Consider the following 25,489-nt stretch of genomic DNA (forward strand, 5'->3'; position numbering starts at 1 on the left):
TCGGGTGTCAAAAAGGAAGCTAAAGCAATGTTTCTGCTTTTCTGCATTTGCCTCCTTTCCCGCACTGTTTTCTTTTTTTTTTCTTCTTCTTTTCTTGTGGTAAACCCCCATGCTTTTTCCTTTTCCTCTGTAGCGGGATAAAGGAAAAATCAGGCACTCAGCGTGCCGTTTATCTTTTCTTTCCCGGTTTCCCCTCAGCTGAGCAAAACCCGAGCCCGGGCTTTTTCCAGGATACCGTGAGTTGCGTGGCTCCCTGCCCGGGGCTGCTGCTGGCCGCGCCGCGGGCCGCTGCGGGACGGCGGGCTGCGGGCGAGCGGGGCCGGGGAGCCGTGAGCCCATCACCGCGTGCGGGACCCGCAGCCCTAATCCCGCTCGGTCGCGGGAGGTGGCACGCAAGAAAAAAAAAACCAGGGGGAAAGGCGTGGGCTCTGTCCCCCCGTTCTGCCCTGAACGCAAAGCTCTGCGGCTCCCGGGAGCACCTGGCCGGGGCAGGCGGGCGGGGGGCGCTGGCCCGGTGCCCCCCGGCTGCCCGCGGGGCGGAGGAGGCGCGCGGGGAGCGGGGAGCGGGGCCAGGGAACGGCGGCGGCGGCGGCCTCCGCCCGCGCCGGCCCCGCCGCTGCCCTGCGGAGGGGCGGGAGGAGCACGCGTGGGGCGCGGGCGCGGACGGACGGGGCGCGCGCGGGGGCGGAGGGGCCGGGGGAGAGCGGGCGGAGCGCGCGCGGGGGCGGGACGCGCGTGGGAGCGGGCGGCGCAGGATGGGCGGAGCGCGCGTGGGGGCGGAGCGCGTGGGGGCGGAGCGCGGGGCGGGCGGGGGCAGCCCGGGGCGGGGGGGGGGGGGGCCCGGAGGTGCCCGCCCCGCCCCCGAGCAGCGGCCGCCCCACGGCCCCGGGTGGGAGGGTCCCGGGTGGGAGCGCCCCGCGGGGTCCCGCCTCCCCCGCCTGCTCCCCGCCACGGGCGCGCTCCGGGCCACGGGTGAGCGGGGCTGTCCGTGGGGCCGGGCTCGGCTCCCTCCCGCCGCCCGCAGCCTCCTCGCGTGGGCCCGCAGACGGCCTTCTTTTTTTCTTTTTTTTCTTTTTTTTCTTTTTTCTCTTTTTTTCTTTTTTCTCTTTTTTTCTTTTTTCTTTTTTCTTTTTTCTTTTTTCTTTCTTTTTTCTTTTTTCTTTTTTCTTTTTTCTTTTTTCTTTTTCTTTTTTCTTTTTTTCTTTTTTCTCTTTTTTCTTTTTTCTTTTTTCTTTTTTCTCTTTTTCTTTTTTCTTTTTTCTTTTTTCTTTTTTCTTTTTTCTTTTTCTTTTTCTTTTTTTTCTTTTTTCTCTTTTTTCTTTTTTCTCTTTTTCTTTTTTCTTTTTTCTTTTTTCTTTCTTTTTTCTTTTTTCTTTTTTCTTTCTTTTTTCTTTTTTCTTTTTTCTTTTTCTTTTTTCTTTTTTTCTTTTTTCTCTTTTTTCTTTTTTCTTTTTTCTCTTTTTCTTTTTTCTTTTTTCTTTTTCTTTCTTTTTTCTTTTTTCTTTTTTCCTTTTTTCTTTTTTCTTTTTTCTTTTTTCTTTTTTCTTTTTTTCTTTTTTCTTCTTTCTTTTTTTCTTTTTTCTTTTTTCTTTTTTTTTCTTTTTTTCCCCCAATAAATCCCTTTTTTTGTTTTTGTTTTTGTTTTTTTTCCTGGCGCTAATTTACCACAGTTTAAAATAAAGCTAGAAACACTCAGCGTCAAACACCGCTTTCCCAACAATCCACAGCCTTAAAATAACCCCCCAACCCTTGGCTGGTGCCTGATGCAGCGGGGCGTGGCGAGAGGACGAGGTGTTTCCACCATGCAGAGCGGTGAGCGCCGGAATGAGGGCGCAGCCACGGGGGAAGGAAAACTGGACGGGTTTATGTGGCAGACACTTGAAAGTTATTTAAAAAGAACTTATTTGAAAGAAGTTATTTGAAAGCACGACCTCTTCCCGTCTTCCCAACACTGTTAGTAATCTTTTTTTCCATCCATGATGGATTCAACACACCGATCCGATGCTGGTTTTGGGCTAGATGGCCCTTGCCCTGGCCCATGGCCCAGCTGTGCTATACTAGTTGTGCCATCCTACTTATACGATGTGAGTTATGGCTCCCCAAGAGCGGACTGAATAACCAAACCGAGCCCTGCCAATTCCATTTTCCCCACTGTAGAGGAGGTGACGTCTTTGTGTAGTTAATTCTAAAATGCTTGGCAGCTCGCCCGTCAAACCATGAGCATAGAAAAAAAAAAAATGCAATCAAATTCTCTATTTAATAGTTCCTGGACAGTGCAACTAATCCATTCTAAACTGGTAATGGATATCGGTGTCAACAGGTATGCAGCGAGAGCCAAATACTCCACGCTCAATGGAAGACACTTTCCTTCTGAATGAGGATTATGTGCAAAATGTAACTTGGCAGAAGGATCCAAATTAAATTCATGCTTCAGTTAATTCAGATTAATTTTCCTGATTGCCCTTGTACACCAGACAACCAAATCCCTGTTTATATCTGCTCCTTTTCTTTTAAACTGTTGATATAAATCTCTTCTCCTGGGGAGTGCTGCAAGATGCATACATTAAAGACCGTGATTCACTCAGGCACTAATTAGAGTTATACAAATACCTGAGATGGATTTTTATATCACTGTTATTACTACAAACATTATTTTGAGATATTGGATCCACTATATGACCGTGTTTCCAGTGTTTTTTCACTAATATGCTGCAAGCAACATTCCAACTAATCACCTTAATGGAAATTAGAGAGGAAAATGGTCTATTAGGCTATCTAATCTATCCCCACTCAGTAGTATTTTCTTACATTTTTCAGTCCAGCTTTAAATTTAAAGACAATCCATGAGAATCACTTTGCAGTCTTCAGAGGTTGTTATACCACCAGATAGCTCAGAAAAGAGACAGAATATTAAAAAAAAAACGGGGGGGGGAGGTGGTGGTGCTAGAAAATGTTTTCTGATGGTCAACTGTATTTTCTTTCTTTATGTTTTATTTTATCGCATAGCTTTAAGTCACACATCCCTCTGACAACTTAAATATGTGTTCTCTCTTCTTCATCTGTACACCTGTCACCATGACCCTACCATGGTTTTAATGCCTTATTTTTTTTCCCCCTACAGAAGGTTAATAAAAGAGTGCAGGTTCAGCTTGGGCCTCATTCCAGACAGGAACTTGACTACTTAATTATGTCCAAATTCTTGCTCTTTTTTTTTCCCCCATTTGGCACACCGATGGCAAGAAGAATAAGCTTTCTTGCAGGTTTTTTCACTGAAGTGATAGGAGAAGTTGGAATTTTCTTTGATTTTTGGCCCCAATCTGCATTCACGGCTGTTTTCTCTATGAACCATTTACACGGGGCTGGTACCCCATAGAGAACAAACGTACGGTATGGCAGCGTACGGGCACCTTCTGTGTCAGGGTAGTGCGTTTGATGGCATGGTCTCAATGTAATGCTACCCTCTGACCAAGGGTATGATGTGCCTTACCCTCTCCTTGGCAGAACTCCTGACACAGGGATCTGCTATCCCTGTCTCCAACCTCACCGTAACCCCCCGGCACTCGCCCCTCCAGCACACCTCCCAGCTGTGCAGCTGAGACACCAGAGACACGGAGGACTCGAACTGGGAGAAACCGGCCATTTTCTGGCAGTTGTTTTATTCCATCAGCTTCATCACGGCGATGCTTAATGCTCTAGCTGGCACCGCTGGGAGACGCAGCCACAGCACGATGCTCTGCAGGGGTGGGGTGGAGGAACTGCTTAAGCAGGCTCTGCCACCAAAATGATGGCACCGCGCTGCAGCGCATCTTTCTGCCGTCATGTAGAACTGCTTACGTCATACGCTGGTGTGATACGGCCTGGCCTTTCGCTGTTGTTGGCGGTCAGAAGACTACGCAGATTTAGACGCGAAACGAGCGTGTCTCCTCCTGGCCTGCTTGCCCCCATAAACTGCGCTCCGATCGGATGACGTGCAATTCCCTCCCCTAGACTAAACCGAATACAGTCTGGTAATTGCCTGAGAAACAATAAAACATACATGAGACAAAGCATTCATTTACACCACTTTATTTCTATAACAATGAGAGAAAACAGAATGGACCATTGTTGAAGATCACTATTTCCTACACTGTAATAAATGTCTCATCTTCCCTGATGCTTGTTTATTTTATAAATGTCTCTGCTTTGGCTTTCATATTTAGCTGCCAGCAGGACACCATTATCCCCTGACAGCATTCTGTTCCTTCTCCATTGTCATTACCGCTGAAGCGACGTTATATTGCTGTGCTCGGCCTAGATGGTAGGGCTTGCTTATCTTGTATTTCCCATTGCTTTTCCGACCTAGACTCCCTATGAGGCACAGAGCAGAGGTGGCAATTCTTAAAAAGCAATATTTTCGTGAAGCATTAACAATTCTGGTTTTTACTTTAAAAAAAAAAAAAAAAACCCAAAAAACACCAAAACCAAACAAACACCAACAACTGCTTTTCATTATTACGATTTCAAGCACCATTGGGAAGGAATTAAGTTGAAGTGTATGGGCTGCACCTGCGATGCAGTCCTGAGAGCCCGCGGTGCCCCAGGCAGCCGTGGCACACGGGGGCTGCGGGAGGTGATGGAGAGGTGGGAAGCAGCACCGCTGCCCTGCTTTTGGGGACCACACCAGTGTAGCAGAGTCCCCATGGCCTGCACTGAACCGGGAACAAGTGAAAGCATCCAAAGACTCTGGGACAGAAGTGCTGTTTCCATTTTTTTCTCAAGCGCAGGGGTGCGTATGTCATGGGCAGGGGTAAGATCCCAACCCCGGTGCCCGTGAACCTTCCAAGGGGATGCGCAGTGCCGGAGCCGCACGTCTCAACAGACCTGAGTGCCTGGGTAGCGTGGCAAGATGCCATGCAGGGCCTGAGGCAAAGCTCCTTGAAGTCAATGAGAGCATTTCCATTAATTTCAAGGACTTTGGATTAGACTCTTAAACATCCACAAATGAAAGATACCGTGTCAGAGCCAGCTGTTATTTTTTAGGGCCGTATTGCCCTGCTGCCCGTCTGTTTTGTCGATCTCAGAGCATCACCAGCAAAACAGCAAAACCAAGAGCAGACAATCTGTCAAAGTCCTATTATGTACCACACTGCTTCTCCTTTCAAGTGCTGAAATCTAATAATCCACCTAACTCCCCTGCCCTTCAGACGTGCACACTGCATTCCCTTTAACATGGCTATGTCTCTCTTCTCCTTTTTTTTTTAAAACAAAATTCCCATGCGAAGGTATCGAGGTTTTCCTACAGCTCTATTTCATTTAAAAAATAATTGGATCGTTATTTTCTCTAAGAACCAAACTTCAACAGTAAGTAATTTCTAGAGATGTGTCAAGTGGCTCAGCATAAAAGTTAATCTTGATCTATTGGTTTGTTAGGTATGTTTACGTCCAACCAGTTAGCTCTCCTTAAACAAAAGTGATTTAAAGCCCTTTCTGGAGAGCATGAAAATGATTCCCCCAGCACTTATATCCTCAGGCACATAATCCAACAAAAGCAGGCTTATCTTTAAGCATATGAGTAGTCCTGTCAAAGTCAATGGGTCTCCAGATATGTTTAAAGATAAACACGTATTCAAGTGCTTTGCTGGATTGGAAATCTTTGGATGTTTTGTTTGCATTTCGTCTCAATAGTAGACTTTAAATTTTGTATATAGCAGAAGAGGATTCTTGCTGGTTGTTATATTAAAGTATTATTTTAAAAGAGGGTGGAAAGGGAAATCCCAACATCTAACAAATATTTTTAATTATTCCCATTAGTTATTTCAAAAGTTACGAGCCTATATTGTTTGACTAGTTTTACTTGGGGCTTCAGGGCAGAGGAGCTGCAACCATGGACCTGAGCAGCAAAGCCCTGCAAGGCTCCACTCCAGCACTGCTACAAGTTCAGTATCCCACTTTAGGGAAGTCATTTCACCTGCCCATGCTCCATCTCACCTCTGCAAAAATGAAGATGATAAACATTTCCCTTGCCTCACTGCAGTTGTGTAGTAAATGCTTGGACAGGGATCTGATAATAGAAAATGCTGAAAGCTGCCTTTATGGAAAAAATAAAGCTGAAAGAGATTATTGATCACAAATCTACTTGGGCAAAATATGCTTCTCTGAGTTTTCCGCATGCCCTACGGATCAAATTAATCAAACAGCAACTTTGTGCAAACATTTCTTAGCATTTCTGAGAATGAGCCCTGCTATCCTGGACGACTGAGCTCCAGATGAAGGTGCAGCAGCAAAATCATCCCAGTGAATTGAACTAAGCAAGCTGAGCTTTCTAACACCGTGCGATGCGAGGGAGGTGCTTGAGACAATGGCTTGAGACAATGGAGGTGCTTGAGACATAGAAAGGGTATGGCCCTTTCTATGAAATGCTTTTGGGTTGGACCGTTTTGTTCGGACTCTTCAGCTGCTCTAAAAACACCTTTGGCAGGGTCCGCACTGCCTGCTGTGCGTGGCCCACCCGCCCTGCTGCAGGCAGGGTTTCAAGCATAGCTGAAAAACACCCTCGGCAGCAGAGGCGTTAGCACCCAGCCGTGCAGAGCGGCTAGGAAGTGCCTGGGAGGCAGTGGGGTGGAAGGCAGGCAGGGAGATGCAGCACATGCCGTGTTTCCAGATCCTCCAGAGGCTTCCTCCTAGAGGAAGAGACAGCCTTTGGGCTCATCTATATTTCAGCTACTTCAGCGACTGCAGCTTATGCAGACCCAGGGCAGGCAGTCAGACACAGCAAGCTCAGCACCACTACACTTTTTCCCTGCAGCTCCCGAGGCCTCCGGCCCCGGGCTGAGCAGGGTGCTGTGTCTGCCATGCTGCTGGCAGAGCTGGAGCTGCCTGGAAGCGGGCTCACATCCCGCTGCACAAGCTGCAGGCACGGGAATGGCTGCGACGCGAGCACATGTCCCTTTTATTCCTGTCGGATTGCAGGCAACTGGATGGGTCCTCTTAAAAAGGAAGCGGAGGGGAGGGAGGTACACAAAGGTTAGGAACATAATGAAATGAAAAGAGATCCAGATGTGGCACTCACTTGCCTGAAAGGACCATTGCCTGTGCCTTCCCAGGCTGCGGAGCGGTGCCACAACCGACGCTCCACCTGATAAGGAAGCCGCTATTCACAACGAGCAGCCTTCCCGCAACGTAGCGCATGGCCGGTCATTGCGCTCAGGCTTGCAGCCTGCCTCAACAGCAACCTGCCGATAAGACATTATCAACAAATCTGGGCAAGTCAGTGATGCTCTTCCCTAACTGGGAAGACTGTACAGGAGCAAGCGGGATGGCACGGCTCTGCGCTGCGCGTCTTGCCCTGCCTCCTCAGCCAGTGCCGGCAGGATGCTGCCGTGGCCCCTTCTGCGGGTGGCTGCATGGCTCAGCACCTCCCCAACGCGTCTCGTGTCTTGAGGTGACACGAGCAGGTGGACTCAAAGGATAACGGGGAGAAAATATGTTCCATGTCAATGGACACTGACGTGTGGTGCTTCGTTCAAGGCTAAGCACTGGCCTGTATTTGGCAGGAGGAGGACTGAGGGGCTTACTCCGGCCTGAAGTTCTACAACATCTTTATATTTTTGCCCAGCTGACACTGAGCCCTTTTCAGTAATTCATCTTTCCATTTCCCCTTTGCCATGTCTGTTCTGTCAGGGAACTTGCTGGCTGCTTTATTACCTTGAAGGTCCACCTTTTCTGCTCAGTTCTCTTCACATCTATACAGTCATTTGTCCTTTTTCTTCTGAATCAGAGCCCCACTGCAAACAACTCCATGAAGTACAGTCCATTATCCCTTTTCTCCGCAAAGCGGTTTTGACTCTTCATATGCAATGCTCTATGTAAAAATAAAACACATTGTGCTGTCTTAATAGCATAATTCTTAAACAGTTATGGCCTCATTCTCCTTCATTCAAAGTGCATAATTCCCATTGACAGTAGTAGGAGCACTGCCAACACAATGGTGAATTAGTTCCCATAAAAGGAGACAGACATGGAAAGGTCCAATTCTGCTCTTCATTAGGAGGAAATGAAGGTGTAACAGACAAAAAGATAAAACTAAGACAAAAATTTGCATGGAAAAGCTTCATACTAACCAGGCAGTAGGTTGCTAACTGAGCAGTCACTGGAGTTGAACTTAATCTGGCAGGAGTCTAAATCAAGAGCAGTTTTGACAACATCAGTAGCACCGTATCTCCGTGGAAGAGCTTAGAATCGGTCCTCAGAGATGTGCATCCTCCTGAACTGGTAAAGGTTGCTGTGGCTGGACCTCTGCTTCTCTTACCTGGTACGTGGGGATCTGTTTGGCCTTCACAGCTAGACATCACACGGATGTTGTATGTGCCATATTAAAAGGCAGGGAGGGGATGGCATCATTTCTACACCTTAGAACTCAACAATGGGGCCTTGGCAATTTTTCAGCTTCCCTGCTGAATAACCCCTCTGTTTCCTGAATATTTTTTTTTTTCTTTTATTGGTGGATGGTCTTAGAGCACTGCCCCGAGGATCGCTTTCAGTCCCTCTGGCACCCCTGGGAAAACACAGCATTCTCTGTACTACTTTTCTTCCACCTGTAAAATAAAAGAAAACATTTTTTTCCATCTATAAGAATAACATAAACCATATTTCTTCTCTTATCCAGTTAGTTTTGTTCAGGTTGTAAATGTCTTAAAGCATACTCAGTCTTTTTGCACAGCATCTAATCCATCAGGAGCACAAACAGATATGGGGATTCTACATATTATTAATATAACTTCATTTTTCTTGTGTTATTGGGTGGTAGAAACATCCTGGCAAAAGAAATGGCCAAACAATATCCTAGGAATATCCCAGTCTTTAGAAACATACTAGTATTTGAGATTTGTATCTCTCTCTGTCATATAGATTAATAAGCAAAATAGTAACAATATATAAACCCCTTTATATCCATTAACAGAAAAGTGAGTGATATAGTAAAAAGAATACTATTGCCATATTTCTGCCCAAATTATTCCTTCCTAACAGTGCAATTACTATGGGCCCAGCACTACTCCTTTCAAGCAAAAACAAATGTTAGAATTCAGCCAGCATATATCTGGACTCTAGGATGTCTTATTCACTTATGTAGATTTTTTCCTTCTAGCAACTTGAAAACACAATAAATCACCCTTCTTTTGCACCCAGAGGTGGAATGCGCCTTCTACCATAAAGGTGCTCAAGGAGTTTGGTTTCCAAATTTTGTAGATCCCTTTGTCAAACGAATCTGCTGGACTCCAGCATTAGGCGTGTCTTGTACCTTTCTACCTCCGAAGTCCCAGCCTTGCACAAAACTAGTGGCGAAGCGTCCATTTGCTTGGTAGACACATATTTTGGAGCAAACAATCCTTACGCCTTTGTTTTTCCTACTAATGCTGAAGCTCAAGCTAAAATGTGCTTTTCCAGGGAAGGGACACGTAAGACAAAATGGTTTCACTAAACTATCACCTCCGCTATGATGTGGTTATGCCAAATGGCTTGTCTCTTCTACTGATCACACTTTTGCTTTTTTCCTTACCAGAGGCACGAGTTACATAGTAATAACTATTAATGTTAACTGCTATCTGAAAAGTACTACTCTAGTTTTTTCCTACCCAATGCCATCTGTCTTTCTGATATATTACAGAATATCCTGCTCCTGATACTTCAAGGAAGAACAAACTAAGCCCCAAACAGATGTGCTTCTGCAACACTCCTTTGTGTGATCAGTGTCCAGCCCGGGGTGTAAGATTCAATCACGCTGATCGCTGTTTCCAACCTTGTGTAATCCTAACAACGTCCAATTCACTTTAAAATCAAGCTAAGGTATTTGCCTCGGTAACCTCCTGCAATGGCAGCTCCCATAGGTGATGAGACATGTGTCTAGGCATTTACTTTTCATTCTAAATTTGCTGCTTTTTAATTTAACCTGATGTTTGTTCTCATGTGATAAAATAAAGTCTAATGTTATGTGCTTGAGAATTTTGACTTCCACAATCAGCTCCACTTTCATCTTGTCCTTCCCACCAACATAATTCCAGACTTTGCCATCTCTCATGTATTAATCCTAGCAGCTCTGTAATTATTTTTATTCTCATTTCTTGAACATTTTTGGACTCTGCTATATACCTCATGAGAGAAGAGGATAAAAAGTATGAACACAGAGTTAATGTGGATTTATGGCATAATCCTGTGTTATCCTGATGGTTTTTTGGCATTCTGCTCTATCTCTATTTAATAAATCCAAATAATCCTGTTTTGTTTTGTTTTGTTTTGTTTTTTTGTTCTTTTTTTAAGCTGCTGTTATAGATTGAGGTGAATTAGACACTGATGACTCCTGGTGCAGGTTCTTTTTCCTCAGAGATTCCTGGAAATTCAGGGCTTTTCAGATTATTCAAGCTATACGGCTAATAACTGATGATTTGCATTACCTTGCAATTAGCCTTGTTCAGAGTTGTCTGCCATCGTGATGCTCAGCCTCCCAGTGTGTTTAAATCCATCAGGTAAAGTATTCACCATGAAGTGAAGTCACCCTAAACCGACCCACAATCTCCAACAGGCTTTAACAAACAAAACTGCACTGATTTTTTTGCCTACTTTTTCCATCATTTTCCCTGATGAAGTGTTAGGAAGTATATTGAACCATTACTTCAGGTGTCCATCTAAAATACTACTGTATTTCAGGTAACAAAATCCTGCCAGTATCAAGCTACACATTCAGTCCAAAAACTTCCTGTGAATGTGGCCACATTTCTCTTTATGGTATGAGTTAACCTTCAAGACCTATAGTTCAAGAATTTCTTATTTAGCTTCTTGTTTGTTGGGTGTAGCCAAAGCACCCAGGTAGAAAAACCTTTCCAAAACAGATTTTATTTTGTTTATGGTTTGTATTTGTGACTTCCATTGACATTTCGCATTTTCATGTGGGAGAAGTACTTGGTAATAAGGTAAAACCAGCAGTAAAAAAATCCAAAGATATCATTCCGAGAAGATTTTCGCCAAGTCTACTGGCTACCACATTACACCAGCCTTGGGATGATGGCAGAGTTTATCTCACTCCCGAGTGAAGGGGTGGCTTTTGACCTCTCACATCATCCTAGTTACTAGCTGGTACCTAAGGAACGGACTCAGCTCAGCAAGGCCATCCTGTACAGCCTTCCCCTGGCTCCTTGGGGCCACAGTTATGAGTATTTGAGACATGCTTTGTGTTCAATCTGATCTGACTTAAGCTTTCAAAATGAAAGAACTGAGTTATTTTAATCCAAAATCCAAGCTTTCTTTTTTTTTTTTTCTTTTGGTGCACAGGTCTTCAACATTCAAATTCCAAGTATTGAAAAGAGTACAGATCACATGTACTACCTTTGCAAACTTCTCCTCTCACGCTGTTTAAACCTTTCCATTGACTGTAGAAATGAACAGGATTGCAAGAGCTTTAGCACACATAGTAAAGGCTCGTGGGCTAACGGCTTTTGAGGTGGTAAACGCTCATGAGTACTCAAGCAAAGTTGGTAAAGCTACTACCCCTGTCAGGAGAGGGTGAAATGAAGGCAGAGGGAGTTTGAGTGTTCAGGTGGTGGTGGTTACGGAGGGAGTCAGTGACACAGCTGAGCCTGAAACCAAAGGCTCTCAATCTGCTCTCAGAGAACAAACAGTATTTCCTCTTAATTCACAGTTTTCGCTCATGAAAAGACTCATATCTCACCATTGTTCAGATGGCTCGCATATGCCGTGGGCATGATACAGGCAATGAAGCTTTGTATTAATCTACTGTCCAGATTGATAACTGTAAGGGGCAGCTTATAATGACCACAACGTGATTAATCATGATACACATGTGATACCCATGCTCATTATTACTGGCCTCCAGAACAGCACTGCTGAGTGCTGCCAATATGCTCAGTTTAGTATCTGGAAGAGACAATACTGCAATTACTGGCAAAGTATGCAGAAAAATTAAGCAGCTAGTTCGGTATTCTGCATCAGGCTAGTAAGCAGGAGTATAGCAAAGCATGGGAATGTAACAGCTAAAAGGAAAAACATGTATTCTCTTGTTCTGCAACTTTATTTTAAATAGGTGTCTGAATATGCTCATTTATTTTAAACAGTTGTCTTGCAGAATGCTTGCTCGAAGAGAAATATATAGGGCATTAGCATGAAGCACACAACACCTGCCTAAGAGCTGATGAAGCCTATTTGGAAGCAGAGCTACATCCCTATTTCATACCAATGTATGGTGGCGTTGCCCACCATAAGACAGAAAGAGATTGTCTTTGTCTCACTGTTGTACCTGTTAGAGTCCTTGGGAGCCCGTGACATTTAATTTCACATAAAACACATCATGTGATGCCTTCTATATCATGATCCGGGGACCCGCATGACCTTGAACAACACAAAGGTACCTGGACATCAGTCCTTGGGAAAGTGGAATTAGTACTGTTTCTAGCCATGTAGACTACCACAAACACAACAGCCTTATCTTCCACTTTACACAGAAAGCTGAACTGACTCAAAGACTTCAATCCTTTTCTCCAAAGACAGTGTAAATCTTCCAGATAAACACATGGTCCTGTTCTTCAAGGATACTACTCACCTGTGTGGGAAGAGGACCATTTTCTAGGCTCATTTGCAGGAGAGGGAGCCAATTCCCACTAGAACAAATTACCATCTTCAACTAATGGCTTATGCTTCTTAAATGTCCCCTGAACACACGGTAGTATGTATATGCTGAAATTTCCAGAGTTCATCTTAAATTGTATGGCGATTTCCTCCCTAGCAGTGAATAACTGCAAGGGCGGGAGAATTGTTCATTATGCTGCGCACTTTGCTTCAAGAAGGTGCTCAAAGTTCCTGGTGATTAGCACAGCACTGAGACCTGTATGAAAGAAGAACCTCCTGTCTTCATGAAGATCATCTTCTCCAGTCACAGAGTGTCACTCACACTGGACAGAAACGTCCTGTCCAAGAGAAATGTAGCATCTGTGCACATAATAATGAGGTTTTCTGTTTCTCCTTCATTTGCCTTTAACAGTGACCAAAAGGGTGCTGGACATGTGGTAGGACCTCTTTGTAGCAACCCTTTGACATTTCCACATGTAATGTATCGTTATGAGTAACTACCACATTCTCTGTTAATTGGAATAACCAGGAAGATGTTCAGCCCCAAGGTACCAGTTCATATCCCCTACACTAAACAAGTATCCAAAAAATGTGCCTAGCAGCTGCTTGCCAAATTCACCTGTAAATTCAAAAGCAAATAATCCTAATCAGAATAGTTAGGCAAATTAATGGAGGAAAAAATCTACTTAGGGCTATTAGAGATAAGTCTTTTGATTCAGAAGGTCTCTGAGCCATGCCTTTTTAGCTCAGGGCTGGGAGGGTGCTGGGGAAGCCTTTACTCCTCTTCTCACATTCCCCCGGCTGGGCAGCGATGGGTGCCTGTCACAGAGAGCAGAGCAGGCTGTGAGATATTTAGATTATCCTGTCTGTCAGTGCTGGGCTGGCTTGGCTTTCCTCTTCAGCTGAGCCCTGTAAACACCCACCAAAGGCAAAGTCTACTAGGATGACTCCGCAACGCAGAGATAGCAAAGGAGGGCAAGAGCCGACTCTCCAGGTGGACAAAAGCTTGTTCTCATAAGGAATATTATTTGGATAGGAATCCATGTTATATAGTAAATTAAGTGAATTAAACACAGGATCCTTTTGATGAATCTTTTAACTTCAAGCATATGCACTGAAGCACAATAGCAATTTAGCAACCACGCTCAGACTGTGATAACCAGCTTGGCATGCAAGCCTTAAAGAGAATTTAGGACAGAAAAATTTCTTTGACAAAGAAGGGTTTAGGAAGTAGTAGCAATAATGGGTGTCTTTCTTACCCATCAAATGGAGATAAAAATAATATAAGTAGTGGGAGTCAATGAGAAACAAGTTTTTCAGTCTTCTACAGGCTAATACAAATTGATAAAAATGTATTTGAAAAGCAACGAGATAGTCTACATACAGCCAGGGAGTACTTGTGTAATGTGCTAAGTAATTTTTAAGCACTATTTGAAGGGAAAAGAAGTAACCCTTAATCTGCTTATCCAGCGGCACGTGAGTGTAGATGCAAGCGTGGTGAACCTACAGAGATTCCTGGAGTTATGACAGTAAGAAGGGGACTTATTATGTCCTGAAAGAACATAATATTCAAGAATGCTTTATTTGAAGTCTGTTGGGGAAAAAAAATAAATGGGAATAGGTGAAAGGATGTTTAGTGACTGCTGGATGAATGAAAATGTTGACTTTATAAATGGTAAAAATCTGAATTTCCCAATGCTGTTCTGGACTTTGCTATTTGTTGCAGATGAGCGGACCTCAATTAAAGTAACTGAGCTGTGTGTGGACAGACTTGTCTGCTCGCTACTAGTTTTCTGCAGGATTAGACTCATTATTTGAATTTCCAGATCTTCAACAGTACTGTGTTCATAATGTGTGAAAGCAAATTTAATGGATTTAATAGGGGGAAAGCCTTTTTATAGCACTGACTTCCATGGACAAAAAGGGGTTTGCAATGCATTTTTTAAGATATTGCACGTGTAGAACAAAATTCCCCTGGCCTTTACTGAGCTTTGGATCGGGTCATTGTTGCAAGGAGAAAAAAAAAAAAAAAAAAAAAAAAGGCCAGATTATCACACAAATACAATATTTAATCTCCAGATATTCTGCTTCAAACAGTGTAATTGAGTTCAATAGCTCCATGTTTATTATTATGGCCTATGCCTAGACATTAGCATAACGAAAAACATGGGGGGAAATGTCATACACACTCCCACACACCTATGCAAATACAATTATAATTGCTCTCTGTATTTCCCAGTAGACTGTTTATGGGAATCATTATGCCTATTCTGTCTAAAAAATATCTGTAATATAAAAAATGTTTGAAATAGAACTTTGTTTTATTTAGCATTAAACAAACACGTCCAGCCAGGAGTGTTGATGCTACCCTGCCTATGCATACATACGCATGTATATGTTTATGTATATCACACAACAAAGCTACCTGCTAGAGACAAACCTACGCTTCAGCTACATGAAAAATGTCCTCACTAATCAACATCCACTTGTTGCACCTCCCCTGAAAGGACCAAATCTCTCTTAAATGCACTGTTTCGTGAGCATCCCTTCACACAACAGGCCTTTGCACAGCATTGCGAATTCATGGAGGAAATGAACTCGTTCCATCCTCCCTCTCTATCTGCGTGAAGCCTTGCACAATGGGGCTGTGATTTATTTGGGGCCCCTGGGTATGACTGCCATACAAGTAGTAACTAATAACTAGACCACCAGAGACTGCTGAGATGCATTGGCTGTAAGGAAAAATAAAACCTGGTCCATAATAAGGACATTCTACGTCTGGTTGTATGTATAAATGTAGCTGAAATGATAGAGCTTGATGAAAATCTTAGGGGTACCTCCTCAATCTCAATCTGACTTTTCAGGCAATGGTAATAAAAATAAATGATTCTGTGATTTGTGGAAAAATGAGCAAGATTTAAGATTTCCACTAAAGACAACTCATTGAAATGTATCTATGGACTGCAGTCTTCTCTTTTCCTTTTTTTTTTTTCTTTTTTCTTTTTCTTTATCTTCTTTTCTTTTTTTTCTTTGCTCTGCTCTTCTTTTCTTTTCTATTTTCTTTTCTTCCTTTTTTCCTTCTCTTTTTCTCTTTTTCTCTTTTTCTCTTTTTTCTCTTTTTTCTTTTCTTTTCTCTTTTCTTTTCTTTTCTTTTCTTTTCTTTTCTTTTCTTTTCTTTTCTTTTCTTTTCTTTTCTTTTCTTTTCTTTTCTTTTCTTTTCTTTTCTTTTCTTTTCTTTTCTTTTCTTTTCTTTTCTTTTCTTTTCTTTTTTCTTTTTTCTTTTCTCTTCTTTTCTTTTCTCTTCTCACTTCTTTTTTTCCTTTCTTTTCCTTTCTTTTCCTTCATTCTCTTATTTTCCCTTCCTTTCCCTTCCTTTCTTTTCCCTTCTATTCTCTTCTTTTTTCCCCCCCTTCCTTTTCTTGTCTCCCCTGAATTTCCTGTTGAGGACGATTAGGCCCCAGCACTGGATCCTTCCCTCCGTTACACCGCCTCGGACAAAGACTGGGTCCCATGGGGTGAGGGCTGTTATTCTTCCAGTGGGAGCAGGATGAGACCCGTGGGGCTGAGCAGCCCTGGCAAGGGTGCTGCGTTCTGCTTTTACCCGCTGCTGTCATCTGCAGTAAAACACACGGCTCCCCCAGCCTGCTTCAGGTGGGTAAAATTCCCAGGCAGCGGCCCAGGCAGGCGGAGGACGAGGCGGAGAGGAGCACGCCTGATGGATACTCCGGGGGTTGTGTGAAAAATTCTCAGGGAAAATTCTTTCTCTCTCTCTCAGGCCCCTAAACTCTTTGTGAATGGGGCCAGTGCAACATGTGGCCTTTCACCTCGCCCAAGAACCACTGCCAGACAGCCACACTCAGAGAATTGTTTGTTAATAGTCCAATTAGATAATTGCCATCTTTCACTCCTTTTGCTCTACATTTCCCATAAAGGAATGAATAAGGAGAGCAGCATGAAGAGGGCTTCTGCCCTGCAAGGTGACAAGAAGGACTGGAGCATGCTCTTTGCACAAGGCCATTTGCTTGAATTGAATCATTGTAGCCTAATCAATGGTCTTATTGGATTACTGGCTGTTGCGGTTCTCAAAGATATTGTAGCAGAGACAATGAAATAGCTAGAGTAAAACTTTTTTCTCCTTTAGTGGATCACGCAGTTGAGATTTTTCACGGGCTATCTCTCTTCCTCCCTCCCTCCCTCCCTTCCTCCCTCCCTCCCTCTTTCTCCCCCTCTCCGTTTCTCCCCCCTCCTGGATCCACTGCACACAAAGCTGGCTTTTTTTTTTTTTTTCCTTTTTTTTTTTTTCAATGAGCAGGCTCTGCGAATAGGTTCAGTGTTTGCGAAGGTGCAGAATTAGCACACACGCATGCACGCACACATACACACACACACAGAGGGAGAAGCACAAAAAGCAAGTATCGGGACTGAAATAAGGAGAGGTAGGAGTTTAAGATGGCTGTCTGTGGGGAGATGTGTTAAGGAGGATTTCTGCTGGCCAAGATAACCTGCTTCCTTGGAGAGATCTGCTTGAAGGAAGAACTTTTTGTGTGTGTGCGTGCTGGGGATCTGTTTGTTTGTTTAGAATTCAGGGGGCTTTTTTTTTTTTTTCCAGTCCCCTACAACTGCATTTTTCCAGCCCTTCCTAGCAGCTTTATTCAGATTTATTTGGCGTGCTTTGGAGAAAGCCACTATATAATCGGGAGGTCAAAGGCATACTGAAGAAAGTTAATAATGGCTGCTAATGGTGCTAACAATTCAGGGTGAATCTTGTCAAAAGTTTTTTTTTTTTCCCCTCTCCCCCCCCTTTTTTTCCTCTCTCTTTTTTTTTTTTTTTTTTTTTTCTGGAAGTCTCAGTCTTTTGATTGTGTGTTTCCTGAAAGCAAGACCAATCATTTCAGTTTATTCACTGGCTAAACTCTACTTGATTGGGGACAAGCACACAAACCATCCATTACGATCTGATATATTATCCAAACAATTTAGTGTATTCATGAGGTAACCTAAATGTGGAGGCTGCAAAATTACCCGTAATCAATTGAAACAGCGAGTGCGCGTCCCTCTGTGTGTCTAACAACTACATGTCTCTGTAATAAGGCAGACATTAAATCATTTTAGAGTTGTACTGTTGAGTACCTGATCACTGGGCGCTCTGGGAAGCTGGACAGTCACATTAGGACGCTGGGACTGAGGAAGCCGCTGCTTTTCCAGTGGGATAAAACCCGACCTTCCTTACTCAAGGTGCTTTACAGATCCCCACCGATCTGACCCTAAGCCGTGCAATATCCAGCATAGACTTCGTCTTCTTCTTCTTCTTCTGCTCTTCTGTATTTTTCGTTGGGTTTTTTTTTTGTTTTGTTTTTTTTTGTTTTTGTTTTTATTGCACTACATGTTTGGGAAACAAGACAAAATGGACGTTAGATGCAGTTCAGAGACTGAAGCTAACCGGGTCTCGAAGAACGGACATAAAGAGGGCAAGGAAAGCAAAGGGTCTGAAGGAAATATTTCTACTTCTTTTTTGAAGGATCAGCAAGGGACTTTTTCTGCCTCTGCAGCTACGGAAGATTGTAATAAAAGTAAATCTAGTTCGGCTGATCCGGACTATTGCAGGAGGATCCTAGTTAGAGGTATGAGTTTGAGGTGTTTCGCGAGGGTGGGGGAAGGTGAGCTCCGTCCACGCCCGGGAGAGCTCTTTATTTTGTTGCTTTTGCCTTTGGTCCGGCCCTGGGCTGAAAGCCCTTCCCAGGGCTCCGGGGCAGGGATCCCGCACCCGGCCCGCCTGTATTTCCCGGAATTTCCTCCAGCGCCTCGGCGGAAAGTTCCGCCGCGGTGCCTCTTCCCCGGCTTTGCCCCGCACCGGGCCAGCCCCGCTTTTTGTATTTTGGTTTTTCCCCCCCCACACACCCTGCTTTGCAGCTCTCCCGGGGTGCCGGTGCCCGCGGGGATCCCGCCGGCTCTGCCCCGCCGGCCGCCGCGCTCCTCCCGCGCCCGCGCATCCCGCGCACCCCGCGCACCCCGCGGTGCGGGGCCGCAGGACGGTGCCCTGCGGAGGGCAGGGGGGTTCCCGCTGGCCCCCCCCGCTCCCCGCGCCCAGCATCCCGGCAGAAAGGGCTATTTGGAAATACCCTTCGGCCTTGCAAGCACCGGGGGAGTGACGATGGGCTTGTAAATTTTTTTTTTTTTTAATGGTTATACGGTTTATTTTCCTCAACCCTCGTCTTCCTCCCCGGCTAAACTAATTAAATCATTCTATTCCTACCCCCTCCAAAAAAAAAAAAATTACCTGAAGAAATTTCCGTTTTATTAAGGTGCGTTTTGGGGGAGAAGGGAGAGAACGGAATCGGAATAAAATTAGTGCGAAGCAGGCCTTGTAAACAATAATTAATCCTTGCGCGACCGATTGACCCAGAGAGGGGGCAGATTAAAATGATGTGGTTGTCTCCGATTTAAAAAGTACCGAAGAGGTAAAATTACAGAAAGCAAAGTTGGGAAGGTTTTAATGTAGCATGAATCTGGCTCTAGCTTGACAGGCGCGTTAATAAGACTTGTCCCGCTTGCTTTCGGTCGGGGCTACCAGAAAAGTGAGGTTTCCGCGGGCTGTTTGGTGCCTTGGTTTGGGGTTTTCCCCCCTCCTCCTTCTTCTCCTGTTCGCCAAAGCCCCAGAGCAGCGGCGGCGATGCTCTCCCCGGGATGCTGGGTGGGCTGGAGGTGTCCCCACATTCCGGGTGGGCAGCCGGCCAGCTCGGGGGCAGCGCTGCCTATGCCCTGAAAGCTCCTGCCTGCTTTTTCTTTTTTTTTTTTTTTTTTTTTTTCCCCTGCATGGAAAACTTGGTTTTTTGTTTTGGGTTTTTTTGTTTGTTTGTTTGGTTGGTTGGTTTTTTTTAAATAATAAGGAGATTTTATATTTTGGGGGGCAGCTGGGTGTGTGTGGCGGCTTCCAGCAAGCCCTAATCCGGAGCGCGGGGGGAACAAAGGGTAGCCCTGCACTCCAGGCACAAAGCCCGGCCTGGAGGATCTCTCCCCAGCCTCCCGGAGGGGCCGTGGGTGATGCCGCGGTGTCGTACTGTCAGTGCAACATATTCAAGGCAATTTTTAAATGGGTTGAGGGGATTATTTCCAGAGCCCTGGGCCCCCACTGCCCCCTCCCTCCTTCTCTGTTGGGTTTGGGGTTTGGTGGTTTTTTTTTTTCCTTCCTTGGGTGTAGTGGCCAGGTGCAGTGCCGCAATCTCAGGGACGTTGCTCCATCCTGACTCGGGTCTCGGTCTTGAAGGCGCTGGCGGAAAAAATTCAAAAAATAAATAAAATACGATAAAAAAAGGAATTAAAAAAAGGATAGGAGGTTTGCCTGGGTGTAAAGCTGACCGCGCCTTTCTTTGCCAGATGCCAAAGGTTCAATCAGAGAGATTATTCTGCCTAAGGGGCTGGATCTGGACCGTCCCAAGCGGACCCGCACCTCCTTCACGGCCGAGCAGCTCTACCGCCTGGAGATGGAGTTCCAGCGCTGCCAGTACGTCGTGGGGCGGGAGCGCACCGAGCTCGCCCGCCAGCTCAATCTCTCCGAGACTCAGGTAGCCCCAGAGGGACGGGGAGCCCCGGCCCCCCTGCCCTGCCCTGCCCCCGGCTCCCTCCGCGGGACCCCCCCCCCCCCCCGGCCCGGGCATCTCCGCTGCGCGCCGGGCCCCGCGGGTGGGTCGGGCCCACGGGTGGGTCGGGCCCCGCGGGTGGGTCGGCCCCGCGGCCCTGCGCGCTTCTTGCGCGCCGCCGCGCAGGCCCCGGCGGCGGTGGGGTCCGCTGGAGAGGCGGAGGCCGCCCCCGAGGTGCCCACGCGTGTCCCGTCGGGGGGGACCCGCTGCCTGCCCGCGGGATGGAGCGGGGGGGTGCGCGGCTCAGGCGGCCCGGCCGGGCACCGTGCGGGGGCTGCTGGCGGAGGCGGGGGGCCGCGGTCCTGCGTGTCCCCCCACGCAGCCCCCGTGGGCTCTCCCGCGGCCGCCTGGGTCTGCCCACGGCGGGGGCGGCCGGGCCCGAGGGCTCGGCGGGGGCTCGGCCACGAAGCCAAAGCCCTCCCGGGCCGGGGCGCGGCTGCCCACCGCCCCGGCCCGCGGGGCCCGGCCCTGGCCCCGCCGGGGCTCGGTGCCCCCGGCTCCGCCGTGCCGCTGCCGGCTGCCCGCGGGCGCGGAGCTGCGCTGCTGCGGCGCGGGGTGCGAGGAGCGGCCGGGCCGCTCCCAGCCCGCAGCAAGCGGGAAACACCCGCAAAAACACGGGCTGGGGAGGGGGGGGGGGTGGCACCTTCCCCTGGGGCTGCTGGGTCAGAGACGTTTGGTCCGAGCGCTCTCTCCCGGGTGCCAGAGGTGCGGGGACGGGACTGAAGTTTGGGCCGTATTTTCAGTCCTTGTATTTTCGGGGGGGGGGTGGGGGTGGGATCGCCCCTGTGCCGCGCAGAGCGGAGCGGCCGCGGGTCGGGGCGCTCAGCCGCCCGAAAACCACGCGGGAGTGCGGGGAAGCGCCTGGCAGGACCGACCTTCTGCAGCCCGGTTTCGTATTTCTGCAAAATATCATAGAGCAATGCATTCCCCGGCCAAGGCAGTTAGCTTTTTTTCTTTCCCCCGCCGGATAGGAATGACAAGCTCAATAGCTCGTAGCTTACAGAAACCGCCATGGGTGGGTTTTGTTTCGTTTTGGGGTTTGGTGGTTTTTTTCTTTTTTTTTTTGGAGGGGGCTTCCAGGATTCCTGTTTAGAAGAATTACCCTTTAAAACGGGAGGGAGCAGGAGAGGCCGTCCAGGCCAGCGCAGAGCTGCTGTTCACCCGGCGAAGGCCGCCGGAGCTGGGCGGGCGGCGGCGGCGGCCCCCGCGGGGTCCCTGGAAGCGGGGGGCGGGGGGCGGCTGCTGCCGCCGCCGGGCCGGGGTGCGCGGGGCCGGGGCCGAGGCCCTGCCGGGGCTCCGGCTGCGCTGGCTGGGAATAAAGCGGCGTGGCGAGGGCTGGATGCGGCTGCCAGGGAACTGCGGGCGTGCAGCGGGCCGGGTGGGGCGAGGCTTGGAGATGCAGCGCGGCGGGAAGGGCTGAGGGCTCCCGGGCTGCGCTCCGCTGCCCCCCCCGGGCGCAGCCCGAAGCGGGGAGCAGCCGGGGCGGTGGGCGCTTTGCGCGTTTTTAAGGCGCTCCCCGTTAAGGAGCGCCTGGCCGGAGCCCCCCCGCAGCTCTGCCCCGCCGCCCCGCGGAGCCGCGCCGGCGTCCGGGGCTCCCCCCGTGTGTCCCCCCCCGCCCCGCTGACCCTGCCTCTCTCCCCGGCCCGCAGGTCAAGGTGTGGTTCCAGAACCGGCGCACCAAGCAGAAAAAGGACCAGGGCAAGGACTCCGAGCTGCGGTCGGTGGTGTCCGAGACCGCCGCCACCTGCAGCGTCCTGCGGCTGCTGGAGCAAGGCCGGCTGCTCTCCCCGCCGGGGCTGCCCGGCCTCCTGCCGCCCTGCGCCGCCGGCGCGCTGGGCTCGGCGCTGCGCGGGCCCGGCCTGGCTGCGGGCAGCGGCAGCGCGGCGGCGGCGGCGGCTCCCGGCGGCGGCTCCCCGCACCCGCCGGCCGCCAGCGGCGCGGCCGGGCCCCCCCCGCCGGCAGCGCTGCACGGAGCGGCCGCCGGCGGGCACGGGCTGTTCGGGCTGCCGGTGCCCGCGCTGCTGGGCTCGGTGGCCGGGCGGCTCTCCTCCGCGCCCCTGGCCGTGGCCGGCTCGCTGGCGGGCAACTTGCAGGAACTGTCGGCCCGCTACCTGAGCTCGTCCGCCTTCGAGCCCTACTCCCGGACCAACAATAAAGAGAGCGCTGAGAAAAAAGCACTGGACTGACTCTAAGTAACTGCCCCGCGTTTGTGTTCACGGTCTCTGTCCGTGGCGGCACCCCGGCGGCCTGCCGCAGCCCCCCTCCCTCGCCGCCGCCTCCCGGCCCCGCGGCGCGGAGCCTCCGCGGGCCGGGGCGGAGCGGGGCCGGGGCGGAGCGGGGGCCCCGGCGCCCGCGGGGCGAGGCGGCGGCCGGGGCCGGGGCCGGGGGGGGGGGGGGCTGCGGGCGCTTCCCCGGAGCCCGGCGGGAGCGGCCCCCGCGGCTCTCCCTGCCCCGCCGGCCCGAGGGTCCGTCCGTCCGTCCGCGGGGGGGGGGGCGGGTGTCTGTCTGTCCGTCCGTTTGCTTTGGCAGCGTTAGGAAAGGGACGGAGAGGGAGAGCGGACGGGGCGCGCTGTGGCCGCACCCCTGCGGAGGGCGTTGGGCGATGCCAAGCGGGGGAGAAGGATTTCGGGGAGAGCGGGATGCAGCTGCCGGGCCATGCCCGGGTCCCGTCCCGTCCCCCCCGCCCGCCCCCGCCGCCAGGGACTCCTAAGCACAGAGGTGGGGGGCTCCAGCTGTGCCCCCCGTCTCACCCACGCTCCCTGCACTACGGTCCCCGGGTAACGTCCTTGCCGTCCGCCCTTAACACCAGCCAGGAAAACGTCCAGCAACTTTTCTTTTTCCCGATAAATCTTGAATGTGGGAAGGGCCGGAGCGGACTGCCTTGAAAACACACGCACGAAGCGAGGAGACAGAAACCAGTGGCTGCAGAGATTTTGAATAAAACTGTCTCTCCCTTCGAGATAACACAACGCCCCTTTTCTTTTTTTTTTCTTTTTTTTTTCTTTTTTTTTCTTTTTTTTTTTTTTTGCATTCCCACGGGCCAGTCCTGCGGACCTTATCTGCAAAAGCAAATCTGCAGATAAATAACGGAAGTCGCGACTCGATTTGCATCCAGATCTGTTGCGATGGTAATTTTTCTTTTTTTTTTTTCTATTTGATTTTTCCAAATAATTTCAATGCGCATCTAAATAATAATAAAAAAATCTTTAGCCTTCCTTCCTCCTAAAATAACCCTCTCGTATATCGCTCGCACTTCATTTAAAATGAACGTAAAATATAAGAAGCGTATCTTTTGTTGTTATTTTTGTACTTTTAAATACATCTATGTAACAATCTTTTTTTTTTTTTCATAATTCTTACTGCTATTTTCTCCACAAACATATGTATTTCATCTTCTAATATTCCGGATCGAATATTTCCTGTTCAATTTCGGTACTTGAACTTGCCAGAAAAGGGATGCTGTACTTAGCTAGTTCTTTGGGGGAGGGGGGGAAATATTTCTTTGCTTTGGTTTTAAGTTTCTTTTCTTTCTTTAAACTTTAACACATGGCGTTTACAAACTGTATAAATACGTGCCACCAAACTGTAACCAAAAAAAAAAAAAATTTACAAAAAGTGGAATGGTTGCTGTAGTATATAGAATTAATTATAGACCAGAACTGGACAGAAGGAGCTGGACAGAAAGAAAATAGTAATTTTATTGTAAATTATTTACGTCTGAAGTTTCTAGGCAACTAGTCGAAAAAAATAATGAATGAATCGAGCGCTGAGCCCTTGCTACTAACTTTTGTTCTGAATGTTTTGGATATTTGGATGTTTTGTATTTATGTGGTGAGAGTGAAATATATTATATCTATATGATGACGGAATTAGGTGTATTTTCGTCTTATATTTGTAGCACCCAAATTACCTTCATCTAATACGTGCACTGCCAAAAAAAAAAAAAATCCTATCCCTACGTAACCCTCCCAATTTTTTTTTTTTTTAATTTTATTTTTGATTTTAAAGCGGGGGGTTGCAAAGTCCACTTCGTGGAGCCGGATCTCTTCTTCCTGATGCAGCTCGGGCCACCCCCGGTCCCCTCCCCGGCTCTGACCCAGCCCGGCACCAGCCCTCGGGGGGTTCCCTGCCCCGTGGGCCCGATCCCCCGCCCGTGCCCGTGGCCGGGGCGGCGCGGCGCGACCCTCCGTGGGGAGAGGAGCCGGGGGCCCGGCCTGCCTGGGTGCCACCGCCGGGCTCCCCTTGCCTCCGCGCCTCCCCTCCCGCCCGCCGCGGTGCCGGGCCCGGCAGGCACTTAGGGGTGCACGTCCACGTGTGCGTGTCTGCCTAAGCAGATACAAATATGAATATATATATATGCGCTTGTGTGCATAAAGATGGATATTTATAAATATTTTCTAAACAGCTCTTGCTTCCATCCTGTCTGGCAGCCCAGCCCTGAGTCCTTTGCTGGGAAGCTGGTGCGGGGTGGAACCCCTCTTTTCAAGAGCCCCCCCCAAGGCCCTGGCTCCCGCCGGGCCGCAGCGAGGCGTCAAACTGCGGCTCCCCGGGCCAAGCCGCCTGCGGCACCGTGGCACCTGCCCACCCCGCGGCTTCCCCCCGGCCACGGGTCCCCGGTGCGGTCTCCGCTGGGCTTTGCCGTGAGCCCATCCCAGCCAGGGCGGATGCGCTGCGCAAGAATAAGAGGGAAAGATGTGGTGGCGATGGTAGTTTGGGTTTGGTTTTTTTTTTTAAGTGCGTAGAAATGATCTGGGGAAGGGCAACCTGAGTGAAGGAGGGGATCGCAGGTGACATTTGAAGAGGTGACATTGAAACTGCTGGTCAAGACCGAAAAACTTCAAGGGGAGGGGAGGGGAAGCTGTGTTAAAAAGAAAAGAGCTCAGCGTGGCAAAACAGATCTGCCAGGGAGACCCTGGGAGAGAGGAGAGTTTTCGGTTTCTGCCTTGCCTGCGTGGGCTGCGCAGCATCACCCGCAGCCCCGCACAAAGAGAGGAGCCCTGGCCTGGCTTGCCTTTGCCAAGGAGGCAATCGCCACCGCTCCGACCTTGCCCGGGCTGCCCTGCCCTGCGTGGGGCTGTCCTGCGCAATGAATTTGCCCTGTCCCCAAGGAACCTCCCTGCCCTTGAGATGGGGCCACTTCGTTGCCCAAATCTGCTGCTGCACCGTGACCCACGGGAACACCAGCACGACTGTGTCCTGCCAGAGCTGTCTCAGGTGCCTTCATCTGAAAAGGGGATTTC

General features: G+C 48.7%; 1 protein-coding gene across 1 annotated transcript; it reads left to right on the forward strand.

Moving 5' to 3' along the window:
- Nucleotides 1–17,995: 17,995 nt before the first annotated feature.
- On the forward strand, nt 17,996–22,435 carry VAX1 (ventral anterior homeobox 1). The gene is made up of 3 exons (XM_075717853.1): nt 17,996–18,233; nt 19,987–20,174; nt 21,899–22,435. Exons 1-3 carry the CDS (start codon nt 17,996–17,998, stop codon nt 22,433–22,435), a joined length of 963 nt encoding a protein of 320 aa, XP_075573968.1.
- The last annotated feature ends 3,054 nt before the right edge of the window (nt 22,436–25,489 follow it).

This window comes from Pelecanus crispus, chromosome 10 (genome assembly GCF_030463565.1).
Source record: "Pelecanus crispus isolate bPelCri1 chromosome 10, bPelCri1.pri, whole genome shotgun sequence".
NCBI classification, from domain to species: Eukaryota; Metazoa; Chordata; class Aves; order Pelecaniformes; family Pelecanidae; genus Pelecanus; species Pelecanus crispus.

What these genes read in the sequence shown, in the direction of transcription:
- VAX1 (XM_075717853.1), top strand. Translation starts at nt 17,996, where the DNA reads ATGTTTGGGAAACAAGACAAAATGGACGTTAGATGCAGTTCAGAGACT. An exon ending in CAGGAGGATCCTAGTTAGAG is followed by an intron (nt 18,234 to 19,986) that starts GTATGAGTTTGA and finishes TTTCTTTGCCAG; the next exon opens with ATGCCAAAGGTTCAATCAGA. An exon ending in TCAATCTCTCCGAGACTCAG is followed by an intron (nt 20,175 to 21,898) that starts GTAGCCCCAGAG and finishes CCCGGCCCGCAG; the next exon opens with GTCAAGGTGTGGTTCCAGAA.